At 36.2% G+C, this 17,958-nt stretch overlaps 2 protein-coding genes across 3 annotated transcripts; both read left to right on the top strand.

Moving 5' to 3' along the window:
* Nucleotides 1–1,866: 1,866 nt before the first annotated feature.
* LOC114153050 (claudin-3-like) lies at nt 1,867–3,442 on the top strand. The gene has a single exon (XM_028031297.1). It carries the CDS (start codon nt 1,976–1,978, stop codon nt 2,618–2,620), a length of 645 nt encoding a protein of 214 aa, XP_027887098.1. The 5' UTR covers nt 1,867–1,975; the 3' UTR covers nt 2,621–3,442.
* Nucleotides 3,443–9,302: 5,860 nt separating this feature from the next.
* Nucleotides 9,303–17,623, top strand: abhd11 (abhydrolase domain containing 11). 2 transcript variants are annotated; one of them, XM_028031295.1, is made up of 7 exons: nt 9,303–9,573; nt 10,831–10,966; nt 11,259–11,436; nt 12,912–13,082; nt 13,901–13,969; nt 15,013–15,194; nt 15,949–17,623. In XM_028031295.1, the coding sequence occupies exons 2-7, from the start codon at nt 10,848–10,850 to the stop codon at nt 16,082–16,084; spliced, it is 855 nt and encodes a 284-aa protein (XP_027887096.1). In that variant the 5' UTR covers nt 9,303–9,573; nt 10,831–10,847; the 3' UTR covers nt 16,085–17,623. The 2 variants fall into 2 exon arrangements, with proteins under 2 accessions (XP_027887096.1, XP_027887095.1); XM_028031294.1 differs by lacking the exon at nt 13,901–13,969 and having other exon boundaries at nt 9,306–9,573; nt 11,263–11,436.
* Nucleotides 17,624–17,958: the final 335 nt, after the last annotated feature.

The raw sequence follows: 17,958 nt of genomic DNA on the forward strand, positions 1-17,958 counted from the left end.
TACAGGTATCAACCATTTTTGGATTTGAATAGTCAAATGATTTGACTTCGGGCTGATGAGGACGGCATCACTTCAACACGTTCTGGTTCTCAACAACACAGAACAAACATCTGCGAACTTTCAGGGAAACTTTCAACAGAAACTATTCAAACTACTGGGACCGGAACATTAAAACAAATCTCAAACTCAGGATTACTCTGTTTAAAAGTTACCGTTTAAGGAAGTTTTAAGCACTTTTCAATATAATAAAAACGCTACTTGTTTACAATAAAAGTACATAATTTACTAGTATTTTATAGAGTTAGCACTAGCATGTGTTTTACTCTCTATTAGTTGATAAACTATCAAGAATTAAATGTAAGGAAAAATGTTAAACTGGTGTAAAAACCAGTTTTATTTATTATTCAACACTGGCGCTAACATTAGCCAACAGGCTTATGCGCTTTGTCATTTTAATGATATTTTCACATAAACATATTTATGATGTAACTACAAACAGTCTCTGTCTGTTGGGCTCATTTGTCTTTGGGATCTTATTTTAGCTCTGCACGTAGAGAGCGGATCTTGAGACTGTTTAGTGTATTTTAATTGTCAAAATATTGACTTTATTTTCCTTAAGTGACTAACTTGGTAGGGTTTTTTTCATAACTGGTTGACACCTCGAAACACAGATTCAATATTTCTGACAATAATGCCATTTAATGTGTGAAGTGCACCAGTCTCTCCATACGTATATTCACAGAATTAGAGTGAGAGAGTTTTTAAGAAATGCTCAAATGTCATGTTTGCACAGTTTTTTTCCCTTTGTCAGATGTTTGGTTAGAGTTTAACCAATACTGAGAAGATTATATTCCCTGTATGCTAAAGGTGTATTTATGGAACTGTTTTCCTTTGGCTCTTATTTGTTCTTGGTGCAGTTATTCCAGTTTGAGGCAGAGCTTTGGGATGCTACCGGTTGGAGGAAACCGTGTGTTTGCACCATCACGAGAGAAATATTTTTCTCTCTTTATTTGTCACAAAAGATATGCACTATAAAACACAAGTGGAGTTTAAAATAAAATGCAAACTCGTTGCCTCAAAAAAATCAAAACTTAAAAATGTTAGTGTCTTTAAGTTTACACAACTCATTTAACTTGATCATTTTGAATAAGTCGTAATGACATAATAGCAAACAAAACTCTACTGTACAAACCTAATTAATTCTCTTTACTTATAAAAATATATTTAAACGCGTTGCCTCAAAATGTTTGTTTTCATTAAATTAAGTGAGTGACATTAACTTGTGTAATTTTAGTAATAATCTTAGTATGTTGTTATAACTTAATGACATTTTATACAAAGAAAACTCCCTAATTGAAACAGTTTCTGCTTTCTATTTGTTTCTTTACTCAAACTTTGACAGAAAATATAGAAAGCAGTGCTAAGATGTTTAAGCAGTGCTAAGAACAATTTAAATTATGTTCACTTGAAATCTTTTATTAAACAGAATGTTTTTTTGTTTAACATAGCGTAGCCTTTCATTCGGTTGAATGTCTGCATGTAAAACAAAACTTAATGCTCTTTTTTGACCTACTTATTTTCCCCTCTGTACAGATTTCTGTTTAATCATCCATAAGAATATATATTCAGTTCCCTGGAGAATAAAGGTGTAGTAGGTGATAAAGAGTGGATTGTTCCTGGAAGCCAGGAGTCATTTCACCAGCGCCCATCCCATAACCACATCACTAAGTCACACCCTGCCTCCATCCTTTCTCTCCTCTACTTTGCTCACCATTACCAGGTGGAGGCTGTTGTGTTTTTTCTCTGTATGTGAAGACAACCTCCTGTTGACATCATTGCCACTCCTCTTTACTCCCATGAGGTATAAAGGATCCGGTTTCTGTGCCAGCATCCATCAGCCATCACAGGTGTTCCGCTCCAGCTGAATAACAAAGAGTCTTTGTTCGTTGAAAAACTCTGTGAAGATTCTGCAAACATGTCGATGGGTTTGGAGATTGTGGGCATTGCCCTTGGATTCCTTGGGCTCATTCTTGCGATGGTGACGTGTGCTCTCCCAATGTGGAGGGTGACAGCCTTCATCGGCGCCAACATCGTCACTGCTCAGAACATCTGGGAGGGCTTGTGGATGAACTGCGTCACCCAGAGCACAGGTCAGATGCAGTGCAAGGTCTATGACTCCATGCTAGCCTTGACTCAGGACCTCCAAGCCTCCAGGGCAATGACGATCATCGCCATTATTCTCGGAGTGCTGGGCGTCATGATCTCCATCGTTGGAGCCAAGTGCACCAACTGCATCGAAGACGAGGCAGGCAAGGCCAAAGTGATGATCATCTCTGGGATTTTCTTTGTTCTCGCCGGCATTTTGGTGCTGATCCCGGTGTCTTGGTCTGCCCACGTAATCATCCGGGAATTTTATGACCCTTTGTTGGTCAATGCTCAGAAAAGAGAGATTGGGGCTTCGCTCTACATTGGTTGGGGTTCAGCCACCCTGTGCCTGATTGGAGGGGCCATGCTATGCAGCCGCTGTCCGCCCCAAGACAAGTACAAGGCACCTCGGATGGCGTACAACGCCCCACGCAGCGTCAGTGCTGGAGGGTACGACAAAAAAGACTACGTCTGAACTGTCCTGACATGTCTGGGAAACTGTTGTAGTTCTGTGTTGTGTGTATGTGTTTTGCTGTCTAAAAATCACAGGGTGAGCCCCTCTAAAGACTCCGACATGAAGATTTTGTGCAAATGTTGATCTTTCTCCCGTCCTTTTGGTCAAATTGTTCATTTACATCCTCTTGGTTTATTATGATTGATTAGAATAGGAGCCTGTTTTCCTGCTAACTATTATCTTTCTAGGTAAAAATATTAACTACTCTCTCTGTTGCTGTAAAACAGACATTCACACCTGCTCCCTGCTTGTGTAGGACTTCACCGGCGGCGCGGTGTCGCGTTACACTGAAACTTGCTGTTAAAACATTGTGTGTCATGCCCCCAACAATGACAAGGAAGAGCCGGCTCTCGTTTTACATGGATTTGTTTGCGTGATTGTTCCTTGTGCGTGTCTGTGTGTGCTTTTTGCATGTAATATTTGCTTAAGAGGGTTTCAGTCGAGACTGAAACTAAAGATGGATCACTGATATTCATTTTATCACTGTTTTTAGTTTCACTGTGTTTAAAAAAATATATTTTCTATTTTTTGTTATTGTCACTATGTCACTATGGGGTAACATTTCAACTTGATGTGTATTTTGAATTTAGTCTTATTTACGCTGGTCAAACAAATATTCAGTGGACTTTTTTCTTGTATTTTTATGTTTCCTTACTGTTTTATACAATGTTGACTCATTTACAAATTTCGGCTCAGTTATTGTTGTTGAACCTGTAGAAAGAAAGAAATTAACATTTTATAACCTTTTTGAACATTTCAATAAAAGTCTTTTTTTGCTTAAAAGAAAGTGTGTGACCATTTTTAGAGAGTATGAAGAGCAAAATAAAACAAGAAGGCGATGAAAAGCGGCTAAAATGTGTCCTAATGCCTTCAAAATGAAGTTTTCTGACAGGAAAAAACAGTTTAAAACTTTACAGAAAGTTTTACAAAGTAAAACTCCAGTTTAGGAAACAATGTAGAAGTTTTAGTTCAATTATGCACCAAATTTTTTTTAAGTAAGCTTTCTTTTTATAAGGTTTGAATTATGTTTTCACAAAAACATGGTGACTCACCTCAATTAGCCGGTCAGAAAAGAGGATTAATCATAAAAGCTGCCAAGAGACTCATGATAACTGGTGGAGCTGCAGATAACTACAGCTGAAGTGGGTAAAATATTGTTTAAAGTTTGTAGCCAGCAATGCAGGAAGAACATTTTCTGGACAGATGAGACCAAAACTAAACTGTTTAGTATAAATTCAAAACACATTCATGTTCGTTGTGACTCTGGACGAAGTGAAGAGATTCACAGTTCTGGTTTGAACATATTTTAACGTGACAGCTTCCAGTCATGCTCTCCAAGAATCTGGCTTTCATGACGGAGTATTAGGAAGAACGTGAAAGACAGACACCAGATGTTTCTCTATGGTCAACATGCAAAACACAGTGAGGCCACAATCTAAAAGTTCGCAGCACCCTGAACACGCCGTCGTCATGCTGTGGGGAAAGGGAAGCTGGTCAGAGTTGGTGAGAAGAAACTAAATTAACCCAGAAAAAACATGTAGACCACAAATTAGAAGGACAATAACTGCAATGTAATGGTTCAAATCAAAGAATATTTGTGTGTTTCCAGACTTACAGTTTGAAAACTGATGTTTGCAGAAAATCTTTCCAATCTGAGCTTGATTTGTTTTTGTTTGTTTGTTTGAAAGACAACAGGGGGAAACTCTAACTGCTTAAAGCTGGTAAATACATTCAGCTCTGGAAACAATGAAGAGTCCACTGCACTGAACCCCATAGAAAACCTCCTGGTTATTCCTCCAAATATTGATTTCTGAACTCTTCCTTAATTAAAACATTAGTATTGTTGTTTCTAAATGAATATGAACTTGTTTTCTTTGCATTGTTTGAGGCCTGAAAGAACTGCATCTTTTTTATTTTGACTATTTCCCATTTTCTGCAAATAAATACTAAATTTTTTCGTTGAATTTCACAGACATGTTGTCAGAATAAAAGAACAATGTTCATTTTACTGAAACATATCTATAAAAAGTAAATTCAGAGTAACTGATCATTTTAACTGGTCTCTTCATTTTTCCCAGAACTGATTATTGAAAGGTTGCGGCTGAAATTTCAGTAAAAGATGGTTACACACCATACTTTCATCAAGAAAAATTACTCCACACTTTTCAGATTTTCATTTATAAAAATGTTAACTATGTACCATTTTTCTTCCCCTATGCAATTGTACACAAGATCCCAATAGATGAGTTTAAATACTTTTACAAGGTACTGGTACTTAGTTTAAAATGTTAAGTGATAAAAAATATTTTACAATCATAAGATTTTACAAATAAAGACAACTCAAGCAGAGAGTGAGAACAGCTTCAAGGTTTGTTGAAACTTTTGGAAAATGAGCAAAGGGAATATAACGGTGAATCATTTCTAATCATTGCAGATATTTCTGACTTTTTTCACAAAAGTTTTGTCTCTTTTTAACTATGGTTCTCCTTTTTAAAAAAAAAAAATTAAAAATCACCTGACTTCCTTTTTCCCATTAGGTTGATCACTGTCTTCGTGGAAAGTAGAGGGTTTTGTGTTTAAGTGACATGATCCACATTAGAAATTAGGCCAGCAGAGGAGAAGTAGCAGAGGAGAAGTAGCAGAGGAGAAGTAGAAAAAATCAAAAGGTTATCTTTATTAGGTGACACAGGCTGCAGCACCTTGCAGCAAGCAGATCCTGAGTTTGAATCCCCGTGTCTGTACTTCCTCACAGAAAAAATGTGACTAATAGCTTCACTGGTGATTCTAAGCTGCTAGAAAATGAATGCTATATTTTAAAAAGCATAATAAAATATTTAAAAGCAGCTGTAAGGAATAATATTTGAGATGCGTCTTCGTCTTCACAATTAAAACATTGTTTTCCTTTCTGACTTGACCATGCCAGCATAAGCACGTGTAGAAAACAGATGTGTGATTTATTTTTTTCTTTCGTACATCACAGAGTAAATTAGGTTCAGATAAAACTGTGCTGACAATCAGGAGATACCTCAGGTCTATCTTAGTATCTCATGTCATCTTTATCACAAACTTTTACAACTTTACAGGCAGACACACATAATGCAGACAAAATAATACATATGATCCTGCTGTAATCTGACTGAGCCGGGTCTCAAAGTGGAATTTGACCAAACTGTGAATAAGTTGCAATAATTATTTTCTTTTTAACACACATTAATCTAAATCCATTTTATATTTTCACACTGCTGTGTACTTCCTTATGCAACTTGTTTTTTCCTCTCAGTATGACCTTCATCTGGAGATAAAGAGGAAGAGCAGCATGACAATAGGAAAAAAAATCACTCAAATGCCACATTTGCATGTCCACTTCTCTTTCCATGGAACAAAGATGGAAAAAGAAGTAGAGAAACAGGTGATCTCGACAGGTGACACAAACAAGATTATTGGCTGACGTCCAATATTTTCGTGTCGGAGCGAAACGTCAGCGATCCGCTGATGGATAGAAATGTTGTGATAAACTATCAGCAGCAGGTGTAATTATGGTGCACTTTAAACATGCTGTGTTATGACAAAGTGTTCGAAATTCAACAGAAGATGCTTGAAAATGCCAAAGTAATGCAAAGGAAAAATTATTTGTGGTTTTAATTTTTTTGAGTGTAGCTTTGTAGAGCCGCCTATCAAAGCTACAATTTGGGACATAAATTTTGACCTTTTCTAAATAGTTCAGATCACTCAGATTGGATGAAGAGCAAACATACATTTTCAAGTTTTAATACATACTTTGGACTTCTTTATTCCTGTTCTTCTGGATTCTCTTCTCTTTACGTTTTCGATCATGTGTCAAACTAAAGACCTGAGGGAAGCTATTTATTGATATATTAACAGTTTAATGGGTTTTATCAATATTTTCTGGCACAACCGGCCCTTTAAGAACATTCAGATTTTTGATATGGCCTAAAATGAAACGATGTATTAAATATTTCCCCCTTGTACTTCACATACATGTTGTTTTGTGGTGTGTTCAAATGTAGACACACCACAAACTATTCACAGTTTATGAATAATTTTTCAGGCACTCTGTATCTGATAGCCATCTTTTGTTGCTTGATTCTTGATAACCTTTGTTTTTATGGCAGAGCTTTCAGCTGTATTTGATCCTAATCTTGATAATGTTAGATATTCTTATGGAGCTTTGCACTGTACTTTATGACTTAATTAGTTAACATTCTGTCTACATATCTACGTACAATAATGATACACATCCTGTCAACTATAAAAAAGATTAAGCGCTAACATATGAGACATAATTAATGTACTTAATTTTGATCAAATGGGAAGAAAAAGTCATAAAGTGCATGTCTGCTTGAAATTTTTGCTTCAGATTTAACTGATAAACTAAGCTAAATAAAATTAGAATCAACAATTATATCTAACCACTTTAATTTGAAATAATATGTTTGCTTACAAATGTACTGGACAGAAAATCGTGAATTCAAAATGTAAAAAGTAAACATAAAAGTGTCTTTTTCAGGAGTTTTGCAAGTCAATCTCATTTTATTTATTAAAATGTATCCCCTAAACCATAAGATCAACTTACAAGACAATACGCAATGATGGGTTCAGAAAAACAAGATGAGATTTCAGCCCCAGGTTTTGGTTTCCATAAAGATTTCAGAAATCCTTGTTACTTTTCAGAACAGTTTAGTCAACGTTCGATCAGCCTGTTGCTTAGAGAAGGCGGCATTGAGGCCAAAAAGTATTAGAAATGCTCCATTTTCTGTGTTTTCACTACTGGAGTAAAGGTTTAATAAATCTCAAATTGGGTTTTAAATAATCTATTCAGGACACAATTATCCAGTTCAGGCTTGTTGAATTAAAGTAGTTAAGATTTACAACTCGATATGATCAAATGCAGAGAGGATTCATTCAAATATTTTCTTTTTTTTAATGAATATGACAAAAAAAAAAAAAAAAAAAACTAGCATCACAGAAAATAGCTTTGCAGGGTCCTGATATCCATTGATCAAAACGGTTCCTACTGGGGGGAGATTCCAACAAACAAACCTTTTTTAAAGTCATATTCAGTGTTTCACAAAGCTTTTAGTTGTTTTTTTGTTAAGCACTAAATTTGGCAACTTTTTCTTAACTCCAAGGGAATCAGCTTGCATTCAGAATGCTAAGCTATCTCAGATACAGGAAAATGTTTGTATTTACTACTGATCGGACATTTGCCCTTTATTTATTTTGTCTTGAAACTCTTTTTAATAGTAAACTTTTGAGCGATAAGCAGGATGTTGCCCTTCCTTTTTCGTCGCTCGGTGAGATTTGACACCTTGTTCGGGTCCATATCATCACCATGGTGACGATTTACAGCATGCTTCATCCCTGAAGACACGTCGCCTATAGCAACAAATGTTTAGTGGCAGCACAGGCCATCCTCTCAGTCATTTTAGACTGATCATTTTGTTTTTTATGGACTTAATGTGACAACCAGGCTTGCAGAATAAAGAAACACGCTTCACGGATGACTTAAATGAATCTGAATCTTAAAAAAAATAGGTGAAAATGCCATTTTAACCTTTGTCTTCTTGCAGTGAGGCCCTGGCTCTGGTGCAGCAGATTAATATAAAACTATAGTGACACCAAGTGGTTTAAATACGCCAACAAACTCCATGGTAAACTAATGTCACGGAAAAACCAGGGAGTTTTTAAATATTTTGAAAATTAAACACTTCTTAATATGACATAAATTCAACTTAAGATTAACAATTCAAATCATAACTACGATTCATCGACATTTTTTGTTTCAGAGATATAAATTCCCACCTTTCCCAGCATAATTTCACTATATTTAATTTTACATTTATTTATACATCAGATATCTTAATGGAAAGATAACTTCTAAGCTTAATATATATGAAATATATTATTACGATATAAAATATGATTATAATTAACAACAACAATTACTGAGCTATTGACAAAAGCAAAGATGAGAGTCCAAGCTGCTGATTGAACCAGCGTTTTAACAGTTTGTAGATAGGTTTTCCATAGATTACAATACACATCTAGGTACTTGGGACATGGAGGTGAATTTCTGGTTTTGGAGAAGGGCCAAAACCAAAATTTTCTTCTTTTTTTTTGAGAAACCAGAAATTCACAGCAGAAAACTTACTTGTAAATTAGTTTTGCCTTCTTTCAAATGTACTAATATATTTGCACTAAATAGAACAAAAATACTTGGTAAGATTTATTTATTTGCAGTAAATAAATACCTCCATCTTCATCTGGACAACAAACTGATTTTACATAAATCAACCACCCAGAGCTCTGTCTTCATGAGACTTTCATCGTAAAACACTGCCCTCTGGTGGAGGCTTCTTCAAATTGTAATGTAATACAGACTGCTACAGGAGCTCCTGCCTGCTCACCGCTATCAGCCTCTACAACAATACTTTAAAGAAGCTTGACAAATAATATGACTTACAACAACATTTAATCTGCCTTTGGGATCAATAAAGCATTTTTAAATTTAATTGAACTGAATTTGAAATGAAGAAACCATCGATGTGTATCTCAATGGAACGAACTCCGTGCCTGACAGACTGAGCCCAGGGTAAAACGTTCCCCCTCCTACGTCATCACGCACTGTCAGCTGTTGACGGACTGGTGGGGGTTCTCTCTGTTGTCGACCTCCGGGGCCGCTCTGAATGCTCTCTCCCCGGCTCTGTGCTGTCACTGCGGCCGCTCTCAAAGGCACATGTTGTTTGTGGACCGTTCAGTAACCGAACTTATGCTGCCATGATTGCTTTGTGTCGCCTGGTTCACAGAGGACTGCTGAGCATCCGGCCGTCTTGCCGTTTGCTCGCCGGACAGGTGGATGCGGGTCCCCCGGTCCGGACAGCCAGCTCATCCAGGTATCCCCGCTAGCTTCCCGGCTAACAGGTGTCCTCCACCAGCCCGGGCTCGGTGCTGGTACCGCGGTGTTTCTGAGTGGAAATTATGGCGCGATGTTGGTGTTGCTGTTGATTTAAACCACTCCATTATTTAACCGGTACCGTCTGTCACCTTGTGATGTCTTTAAAGCATTAACAGTTATAAATATCATTCATACATTTTAGCAAATTTAACAAGAATCGTTTTTTATATAGCAGCTTCAAATCTAAAGCTAGTGGCAAAACTAAATTAAATCAGAATTTCTGAAGCTATGTCCTGAAATCTAAATGCTAATGTACATGAACACCAAGTTAGCATCTCAGCTACATTACAGGATTTCAAATACTTTTGTTATAAAGATTTTAATTTTAACCTCCATACTCTTAGAATTTGTGCCTTAGAAATCGGTTGCAAATATTTTGTTCGTTTGTCTGAAAGATTTTGAATACATTTTAAGATTCTTGCTATATCTGCATGTTTTGGCCTGTGGATGATCTGTGTGATTTTCATATTATACGTTTATCAATTATCTCTTGGTTGTAGAAAGAAAATATGTGACCAAGCTAACTGCTCAGGTTAAATATTAAAAAAATATATGAAAAGCTCCTTTTTAAACATTGACTAGAACTTAAAAAAAAATCAGCACTGACCTCTTTTTTTTTTAAAGTTGCATTCTTGCAGATATTTGTTTTAAGTAACAGCAGGGATCCTGTTAGACATGCTGGGAGATTCTGAGTAAAAATAATATCGTTTCACGTAGATAGATAGATAGATAGATAGATAGATAGATAGATAGATAGATAGATAGATAGATAGATAGATCATTTATTATTACTGAATGTATGACAAAAACTTGAGTTCTATCTATATTATAAAAAGAAAATTAGGCTGGGGTAGTAATAACTGCCCTAACTTTTAAAATAAATTTGCTACTCTCATGTAGAAATCCTCTGATCTTGTGATATTTTATTGTCACAACAGTAATTTTAACAATAAAGGTTAATGATGTGAATATCTGTGCTGCACCAGCAGATGGAAGCAAAGTAATTTACTCAAAGATTATCTATTGATTTGAAAGTAGTATTGCACAACATCTTGTGGCGCTCTGTTTAAATGGTACATTCTCCGTTGTACCATGGACAAAACAAAGATACTCAGATTGTTTTTGTCATCAGAATCTGTGACTATTGATAATTTATCAACTTTCCTCAACTTGAATGTGTTTTTCTCCCCCTCAGTCCTGTCAGCTTGACTTATGACGTGTTCGACGGTAAGGGAGAGAGCACTCCCCTGGTGTTTCTCCACGGCCTCTTCGGCAGTAAATCCAACTTCCACTCGATCGCCAAGTCCTTGGTGCAGCGCACAGGCCGAAAGGTAACGCATTGATGAAGACTTCACACCCGTCTGTTGTTACGTCTGGAACAGTTAGTCATTGTGCGCTTGCGTTTGTCCGCAGCCGCTCGTCAATAGCTCTTTTTAGAGAAATTGGACGTGTGCTGGCTGCAGTCATTTGATACCGCCTCTCGGCTGATAAATGACACCTGCTTGGCTCAACTTGAATACGTTTGCCACAACACCTCTTTTGTTGGTGACGTCAGGGCTGAGAAAATTCGCTCTGTTGCCTCCTTTTCCCCCATTCCAAGTGTCTTACCTGTCCTTTGTCCAGTCAGGTGTTGACTGTAGATGCCCGTAACCACGGTAACAGCCCTCACATCCCGGAGCTGACCTATGAAGCGATGGCCGCCGATTTGAAACATCTCCTCAGCCAGCTGCACATCGAGAAGTGCGTCCTCATCGGCCACAGCATGGGCGGGAAGACCGCCATGACAACCGCTCTGACACAGGTGGGCGACCCCTAAATGTCAGCGTGTGACGAGGCGACGCTGCCATCCGCACCGACCTTTTAGGTCAGGGAGGATTCAGGCACTGGCTCATTTTTATCATGAGATAATGACACAGCAAAGTTCACATGTAAATGAAATTGAATATTTAATTTGGGTTACAACACTTGAATTATCTGGTATCTTTTTTTTATTCATTACTTCAGGGGTGTCTCCTATCAGAATCACATCTGCTAACAGTGTGAACAGTTTTAGCTTATAAATGAGTTTGTAAGGCAAGGATGTCAAACTAATTTTATTTTGGGTCATATCAAGATTATGAATGTCCTTAAAACTCATTAATAAACCTCTAAAATATGAATAAATATCCGCCGCTCTACTTGATGAGTCCTTAAAGTTAAATAAAACCAAACATTGATGTAATTTGCCAGAAGACCTGAGAAAACAACAGAACAAGATTATGGCCACGGAAAAATCCAAGAATTCTGACTTTAATCTTGTGAGGTCAAAAGTCAGAATTCTGAGAATTTTAACTCAGAATTTTTCTCAGAATTTTGACTTTTTTCTCACAATTCTGGCTTTTCATCTTAAAAAACTAAAATCAGAATAATATTCTGAGGGAAAAAGCCAGAATTCTGAGAAGAAATTCTGATTTTTTTTTTCTGTGGCCCAAATTCTCTTCCATTGAAAACTGCTTTCATTTCATTGATAAAATATTATTTAAGCATACAACGGTTGTTTTCAACGTTCTATTTACTTGTCCCTCTGGGCCACATAGACGACATGGTGGGCCAGATTTGGCCCCCGGGCCTTCAGTTTGACATGTGTGTTGTAGAGGATTCTGGTATCACTTTTAATCTTCATCTTTTTATTTAGAACTTACTTGTTTTAAAGTTTCTTATACTGTAAAGACTTCCTAGTTCAATTTGTTAAACATAATAAATAAAGTTAATTACTTTCCTTACTTAACCTACTTTACTGACTTGCTCACTTAATTACATTTGCTTTACTTATTTGCTTATTAACTTATTTATTCACTAGGTTAGTCAGTCCTAACTTCCTAAAACTTAGACGTTGGTATTTTAAACTTCTAATCAAGTCCTTCAAAGCTGAGATTCTTGTTTTTCATCCCGGCCAGACCTGTCACAATAACAAATTTTGTCCCAGTAATTTTTGCGATAAACAGTAATATTGTTGTTTTGAGACCATTTTCAGGTATTATATGGATGTTATCTTGAAAATAATTCAAGTTTGCCTTTTGAAAGACCAATAAATTAGACTTTTGCAGCAAACAAACAATTCATGTTAGAATAAAACACGAGAACCAAAAACAATAAATTAAAGGCACAACCGAAACCACAAATACAATGGATTATAATGTCTAAGAGAACATTAGTAATCAGAAAGGAAATGATCAAGTTTATTTTAATTGCGACAGGCTTGTCCACAGCTCAGCCTTTCTTTGTTGTTGTTTGCAGCCCAGTTTGGTGGAACGGCTGGTGGTGGTGGACATCAGTCCGGCCCAAACCACCACACGCACCAACTTCCGCTTCTACATCCAGGCCATGCAGGAGATGAAGATCTCCACCGACATCCCTCGCTCCACCGCCAGGCGGATGGCTGAGGATCAGCTGCGGAGCTTAGTGAAGGTTAGAGCCGCCGCTTCTTTACGTTCATTTCACTCTAACACCGTTCAGTATTCATCATTGAACATGTTCATCCCACAGGCGAAAACCCTGGAAAAAGTGCAGATTTGTTCCCTCCCCCGACTTATTGTTTCATTCATAAGAGTGTTTAATACTTGCTTAAGTTTTGTTATATTCTAATTTATTTAATATGACTGTTTTAGTTAATTTATTTATTTTGTAAAACTTTTAGGTTTACAACATTTGGTAACACTTTATTTAAAACAGACATGATGCTGTCAAACATGAAGGAGTCCTCACGACTGTTTATTAAGTGTCATTTGGTAAACAATGACACTTTTCATTGAATTTTAATGGAAATGTTCATGAAACTTTGCGTTAAAATATCTTTATTTACCAAATAAATCAAAGTTGCGCCTTTTTATGAATTATTTACTTAATGACACTTCATATCAGTCTCATTTACACTCCTTCAAATAAAGTGTCACCCAACATTTTAACATTTGATTTTACATAATACTCCCCCTTTAAACTAACTAATACAATTAATTTAATACTGCTATGAGTAATAACTTCAATTTAAGTACTTTATGCTTCTTCTCTCCTACTGTGCTTGTAACATGCAGTGTGTTTGTATTTTTATTAGCCTGCCATGACAATAAATGCAGCAGAAAAAAAACAATAAAACTGATTATTTTTCAGTGCAGGAAAAGGGCAGGTATGTAAGAAGAAATTTGTATTTTGAAAGGGAAGTGAATACTGTTTTCTAAAACACAAATGGCTAAAGTTTTTATGAAGTTGTTTCGTCATACTGTTGTTAGGCAAACGAACAGAGAACAGAGCTGGAAGCAGAGAGAGAGGGAGAGTCAGGCAGGTTACACGAGTCACAGGTAAGTTTTACACAGATGAAGGAAAAACCAAAAAAGGTTTAAAAACAAAGCAACTTAAATACAAGAACTGAAGTCCAGTTGCTTTTTTTAAAACCTTGTTTTGGTTTTGTTAGTTTGATGAACTTCAGTATTTTATTATTGAGAAAAATCTCCTATTTAGATGTGCAGTTAAGCGACAACCACACTGTCGCCGTTATTTATTATTATTTTGTGCAGTGCAGTCAATATTTGTTTATTGATTTACATCTGTGCATACAAAATATCTAAAGGATGTATAACTTGTGGGAGACTACAGTAAATCAATATTTGAGGAATTGCATTACTTATTATTACGTATTACTGATTTTTTTTTTTGAAAATTCCTGAGATTACTCTCAAAATTTGTGAGTTTTTTGGCAGAAATTTAGCGCTTTTTTATTTACTTTTCTCAATATGTCGGGGTCATTGTAGATAGAGAAAAAATTTTAATTTCTGCCAAATCTCAGAAGTTTTGTGATTAATCTCAGGATTTTTTTTAGAAAACGTGGAAATTTTCTAGAAAAAAATAAAACATTTTAAATAAAATGTTCGACGTTTGAAATTCAGACATTTCCTAGTGTTTTTTTGTAGAAAATTTCTGATACTAATCTAAAAATAACATTTTATTGTTCCCAGTAAATAATGTCCTTGTTTTCTCTAGAAAATGTCTGAGATTACTCTCAAAACTTCAGAGGTTTTTGGCAGAAATGTACCACTTTTTCCCCCTACAGTTATCCTAATACGCCGTAGTAGATTTTGCACGTTTAAAAGAAATAGATTTAGTTTTCAGCTTCTTTTGGGCTCGACTGAATACATTTATTTTCAGTAATTAGAACAGGATTTAGGTCACTTTCTTTCAAAACACTCGCTGTATTAAGCCAAGTTTAAGAAAGAATGAAAGCTGATTTGGGTGAGTAAAAGTCTCTGGACAAACTCAGTTTTATGTTTTGTTAAAACTTTGTGTTGTACTTTACTTTGTCCCCTCTAATAACAAAATGTAATTTCCTCCCTTCGTCCCTGCACAGGAGCACTCTGTGCGCCAGTTCCTGCTGACCAACCTGGTGGAGGAGAACGGACATTACTCCTGGAGGGTCAACCTGGAGGCCATCGCAGCTCACCTGGAGGAAATCATGAGTTTCCCCAGACTGGACACCGTCTACGAGGGGCCAACGCTGTTTCTGGGCGGAGCCAGTTCTGCTTATATCAGGTAGAAAACATCACAGAAACATTCATCTTCCAGTGGTGATGAGGCTTGAAAATAGACATTTGATCTTATGCTTTCATAATATGCTGTCAGCATTTTGCTCTGGTTCGTTATTAGAGACATTTTCTTTTGATTGGAGCCATTGCACAGGAGTTGGAAAAATCTGTTCTGCATTTACAAACTTTGGTAATTTTAGCTCATCTTTAAATGTAATAGCGTTATAGGTATAATTTGAATTTAGTCAGGATAATTTTTTTGCTATTATATCTGATTATAAACTAAGACAAGCCATAAAAGTAAGAAAAAATAATAATTAATCAATTTAAAATAAAAAATATGTATTTTTATTTTATAAAGTAAATAAATATTTCATAAAAATAAATATTTTACAAAATATCTTGTGCCTCTATCAAGGGGGCTGCTGATAAGATACATTTGATCAACACTGTTACAACTTCGATAAAAAAATACAGCAGAAGTTGTCCTATCAAAATAAAAGCATCAAATCAATAAAATTAACCATATATTATATAAATAAAACAAAGTAGCAACAATAAGCACTAAAAAGGGGATACAAACAAATAAGGAGCATAATTTGGGTTTATTTACACTAATAATTGAACATTTTTGTAGTTTTCAAACTGTAACACTTTAACTCTGCTAAACTTTAAATAGTGTGAAACTAAAGTTGTTAGTCAAATTAATTGCTCCTTATTTACGACCGTCTTTGAGCTTTTCTTTCCGCTGCTGTTTGCAGCTCCGACGATTACCCAGAGATCCAACGGCTGTTCCCCAACGCCGACATCCAGTACATCCCAGACGCGAGCCACTGGATTCACGCTGACAAGCCTCTGGACTTCATCAGCTCCATCATCTCCTTCCTCCAGTCTTAGCCGCCTGCGGCCGCGCCTGCAGACTTTCTACAGCGCCTCTGAGCGTGGAGCGGAGTCGATAACGATCCTAATATTCGAGATAACAGGACCAAACCCGCTCTCTTTTGCAGCAGTCAGTTCTTACTTTTAAAGCCATTAGTCGTTCTGGTGTAAAGGATTTTAATTTATTAGTGGTTGTAGATTATCCAGCTTGTAGATACGTTTCAGTTGACCCGTTTATAGATCCGTTTAACATCATGGGGCTGTTTTTGGAAGTAATGTACTAATCCAAAGAAACTGTCATTTGCACTGTACTGTCTTTATGTTCATATACAGTGAATCGCAAAAGTTTACGCACCTTATTTAGAAAGCCATGAAAGGATGCACTGCAAAAACACAAAATCTTACCAAGTATGTTTGGTCTCGTTTCTACACTTGAAATAAAACAAAACTAACTAAGTTAGCTTGTTTTAAGTTAAAAATGATTTAAATATTGATGGAAAAAGTACTACTTATACTTGTAGATTGTGGGAAAAATATCTTATTATAAGTGAAATTATTCCTTAACATTTTTCATCGTTGTTATGAAATAATTGACTTAAAACGAGCTGCTATATCTTGCTAAGTTACTTCTAAGTCAGTTTTGTCTTATTTCAATTGAACTATGATATTTTCACGAGGAACTAGACATACTTGGCAAAATGTTGTTTTTGCAGTGTAATAAATCATTTTAAACATTTATCGGGACACAAATGAAAGTCAAAAAATTAAAACAAATTGAAGCACTTTTTGATTTAATTTCAGCTTTTAGTCTGCGTTAGAAAGACTCACAACCCCTCGTCTTGACTTAACCATACCATCGCTCCTTCACAGCCCAAAACTCACTGATGTTCAGAATTTCTTTAATATGAAGAGAAGTAACCCCATGCCATGATGCTGCCACTGCCATGTTTCACTATAGTTATAGTGTTGGTTTGTGCCAAACCTATCGTATGAAATCGTAGCCCTGAAATTAAATTTTTATTTCTTAAACCAAAGTTTTATTAATAAAATGCACCTTCCTTTCTTTCTTTTTTTAATTTAATCTTTAACTCAGAGGATGCAGCGAATCGTAGAAACCGGTCTACCGGTCCTTCATTTCTGTCTTATCAGCCTGGCTTTTATCTTTGCAAACTTTTCTGATTATTTCAGACTGTCTTCCTAGTGCCATGCTTGTCATATAATGTGGATTTTTCTCTGAACACCATCTTCATATAAGAACCTTTTTAGGCTAATGGATAAAAATTAGCTTAACTTGACTTCAGGTTCACCAGTTTTACTATAATTGATAGAAAGCTAAACGCTGAAATTCAGTCAAAAAGTGATTCACGTATGCACACTTGATTATTACATCAAACAAAAGTTGCATTAAAATTCGAAATGAGTTGGTTATGTGCAGATTTGTGAGAGCTGCTGTATTTATGTCAGGATTGTGAAGGAAGTGTTTCTGTGTTTGCGGATGTGAGTTAAAGTAGCACTGCGGTAAAATAAAAACTGTATCTGAGGAGGTTTTGGACCCAACTGGTCAGTACTGTAACTTTGTGGTTCATTAAGAATGTCCGATGCTAGTCGGTTAAGTCGTTATAAAAACAACCCCTTTGAGAGCGCTGGTTATATTTTTATGCCAACATATTTATTATCTACTGGATTCAAGCTGGAACTTTTTCAATGCAGTATTAACACAAACTCTTTCCTGATTCTCTCAGGCTGCAACTCGAAACGCTCGGTCTTCATTTTTCCTTTGTGTCTGGCGACAAGCCGTGGTGACATTGTTGTGTCTCTGTAGTTGGTCAGTGTTTTCCCTGTTTACTGCCCGTATATTCCAGTTATCGTTATGAATAAGGCACAAGGCTAAG

Source organism: Xiphophorus couchianus, chromosome 11 (genome assembly GCF_001444195.1).
Source record: "Xiphophorus couchianus chromosome 11, X_couchianus-1.0, whole genome shotgun sequence".
NCBI lineage: Eukaryota > Metazoa > Chordata > Actinopteri > Cyprinodontiformes > Poeciliidae > Xiphophorus > Xiphophorus couchianus.

Coding starts and splice junctions, on each gene's coding strand:
- LOC114153050 (XM_028031297.1), top strand. CDS start 1,976: ATGTCGATGGGTTTGGAGATTGTGGGCATTGCCCTTGGATTCCTTGGG.
- abhd11 (XM_028031294.1), top strand. CDS start 9,458: ATGATTGCTTTGTGTCGCCTGGTTCACAGAGGACTGCTGAGCATCCGG. Junction 9,574..10,830: donor CGGACAGCCAGCTCATCCAG/GTATCCCCGCTA, acceptor TCTCCCCCTCAG/TCCTGTCAGCTTGACTTATG. Junction 10,967..11,262: donor TGCAGCGCACAGGCCGAAAG/GTAACGCATTGA, acceptor TTGTCCAGTCAG/GTGTTGACTGTAGATGCCCG.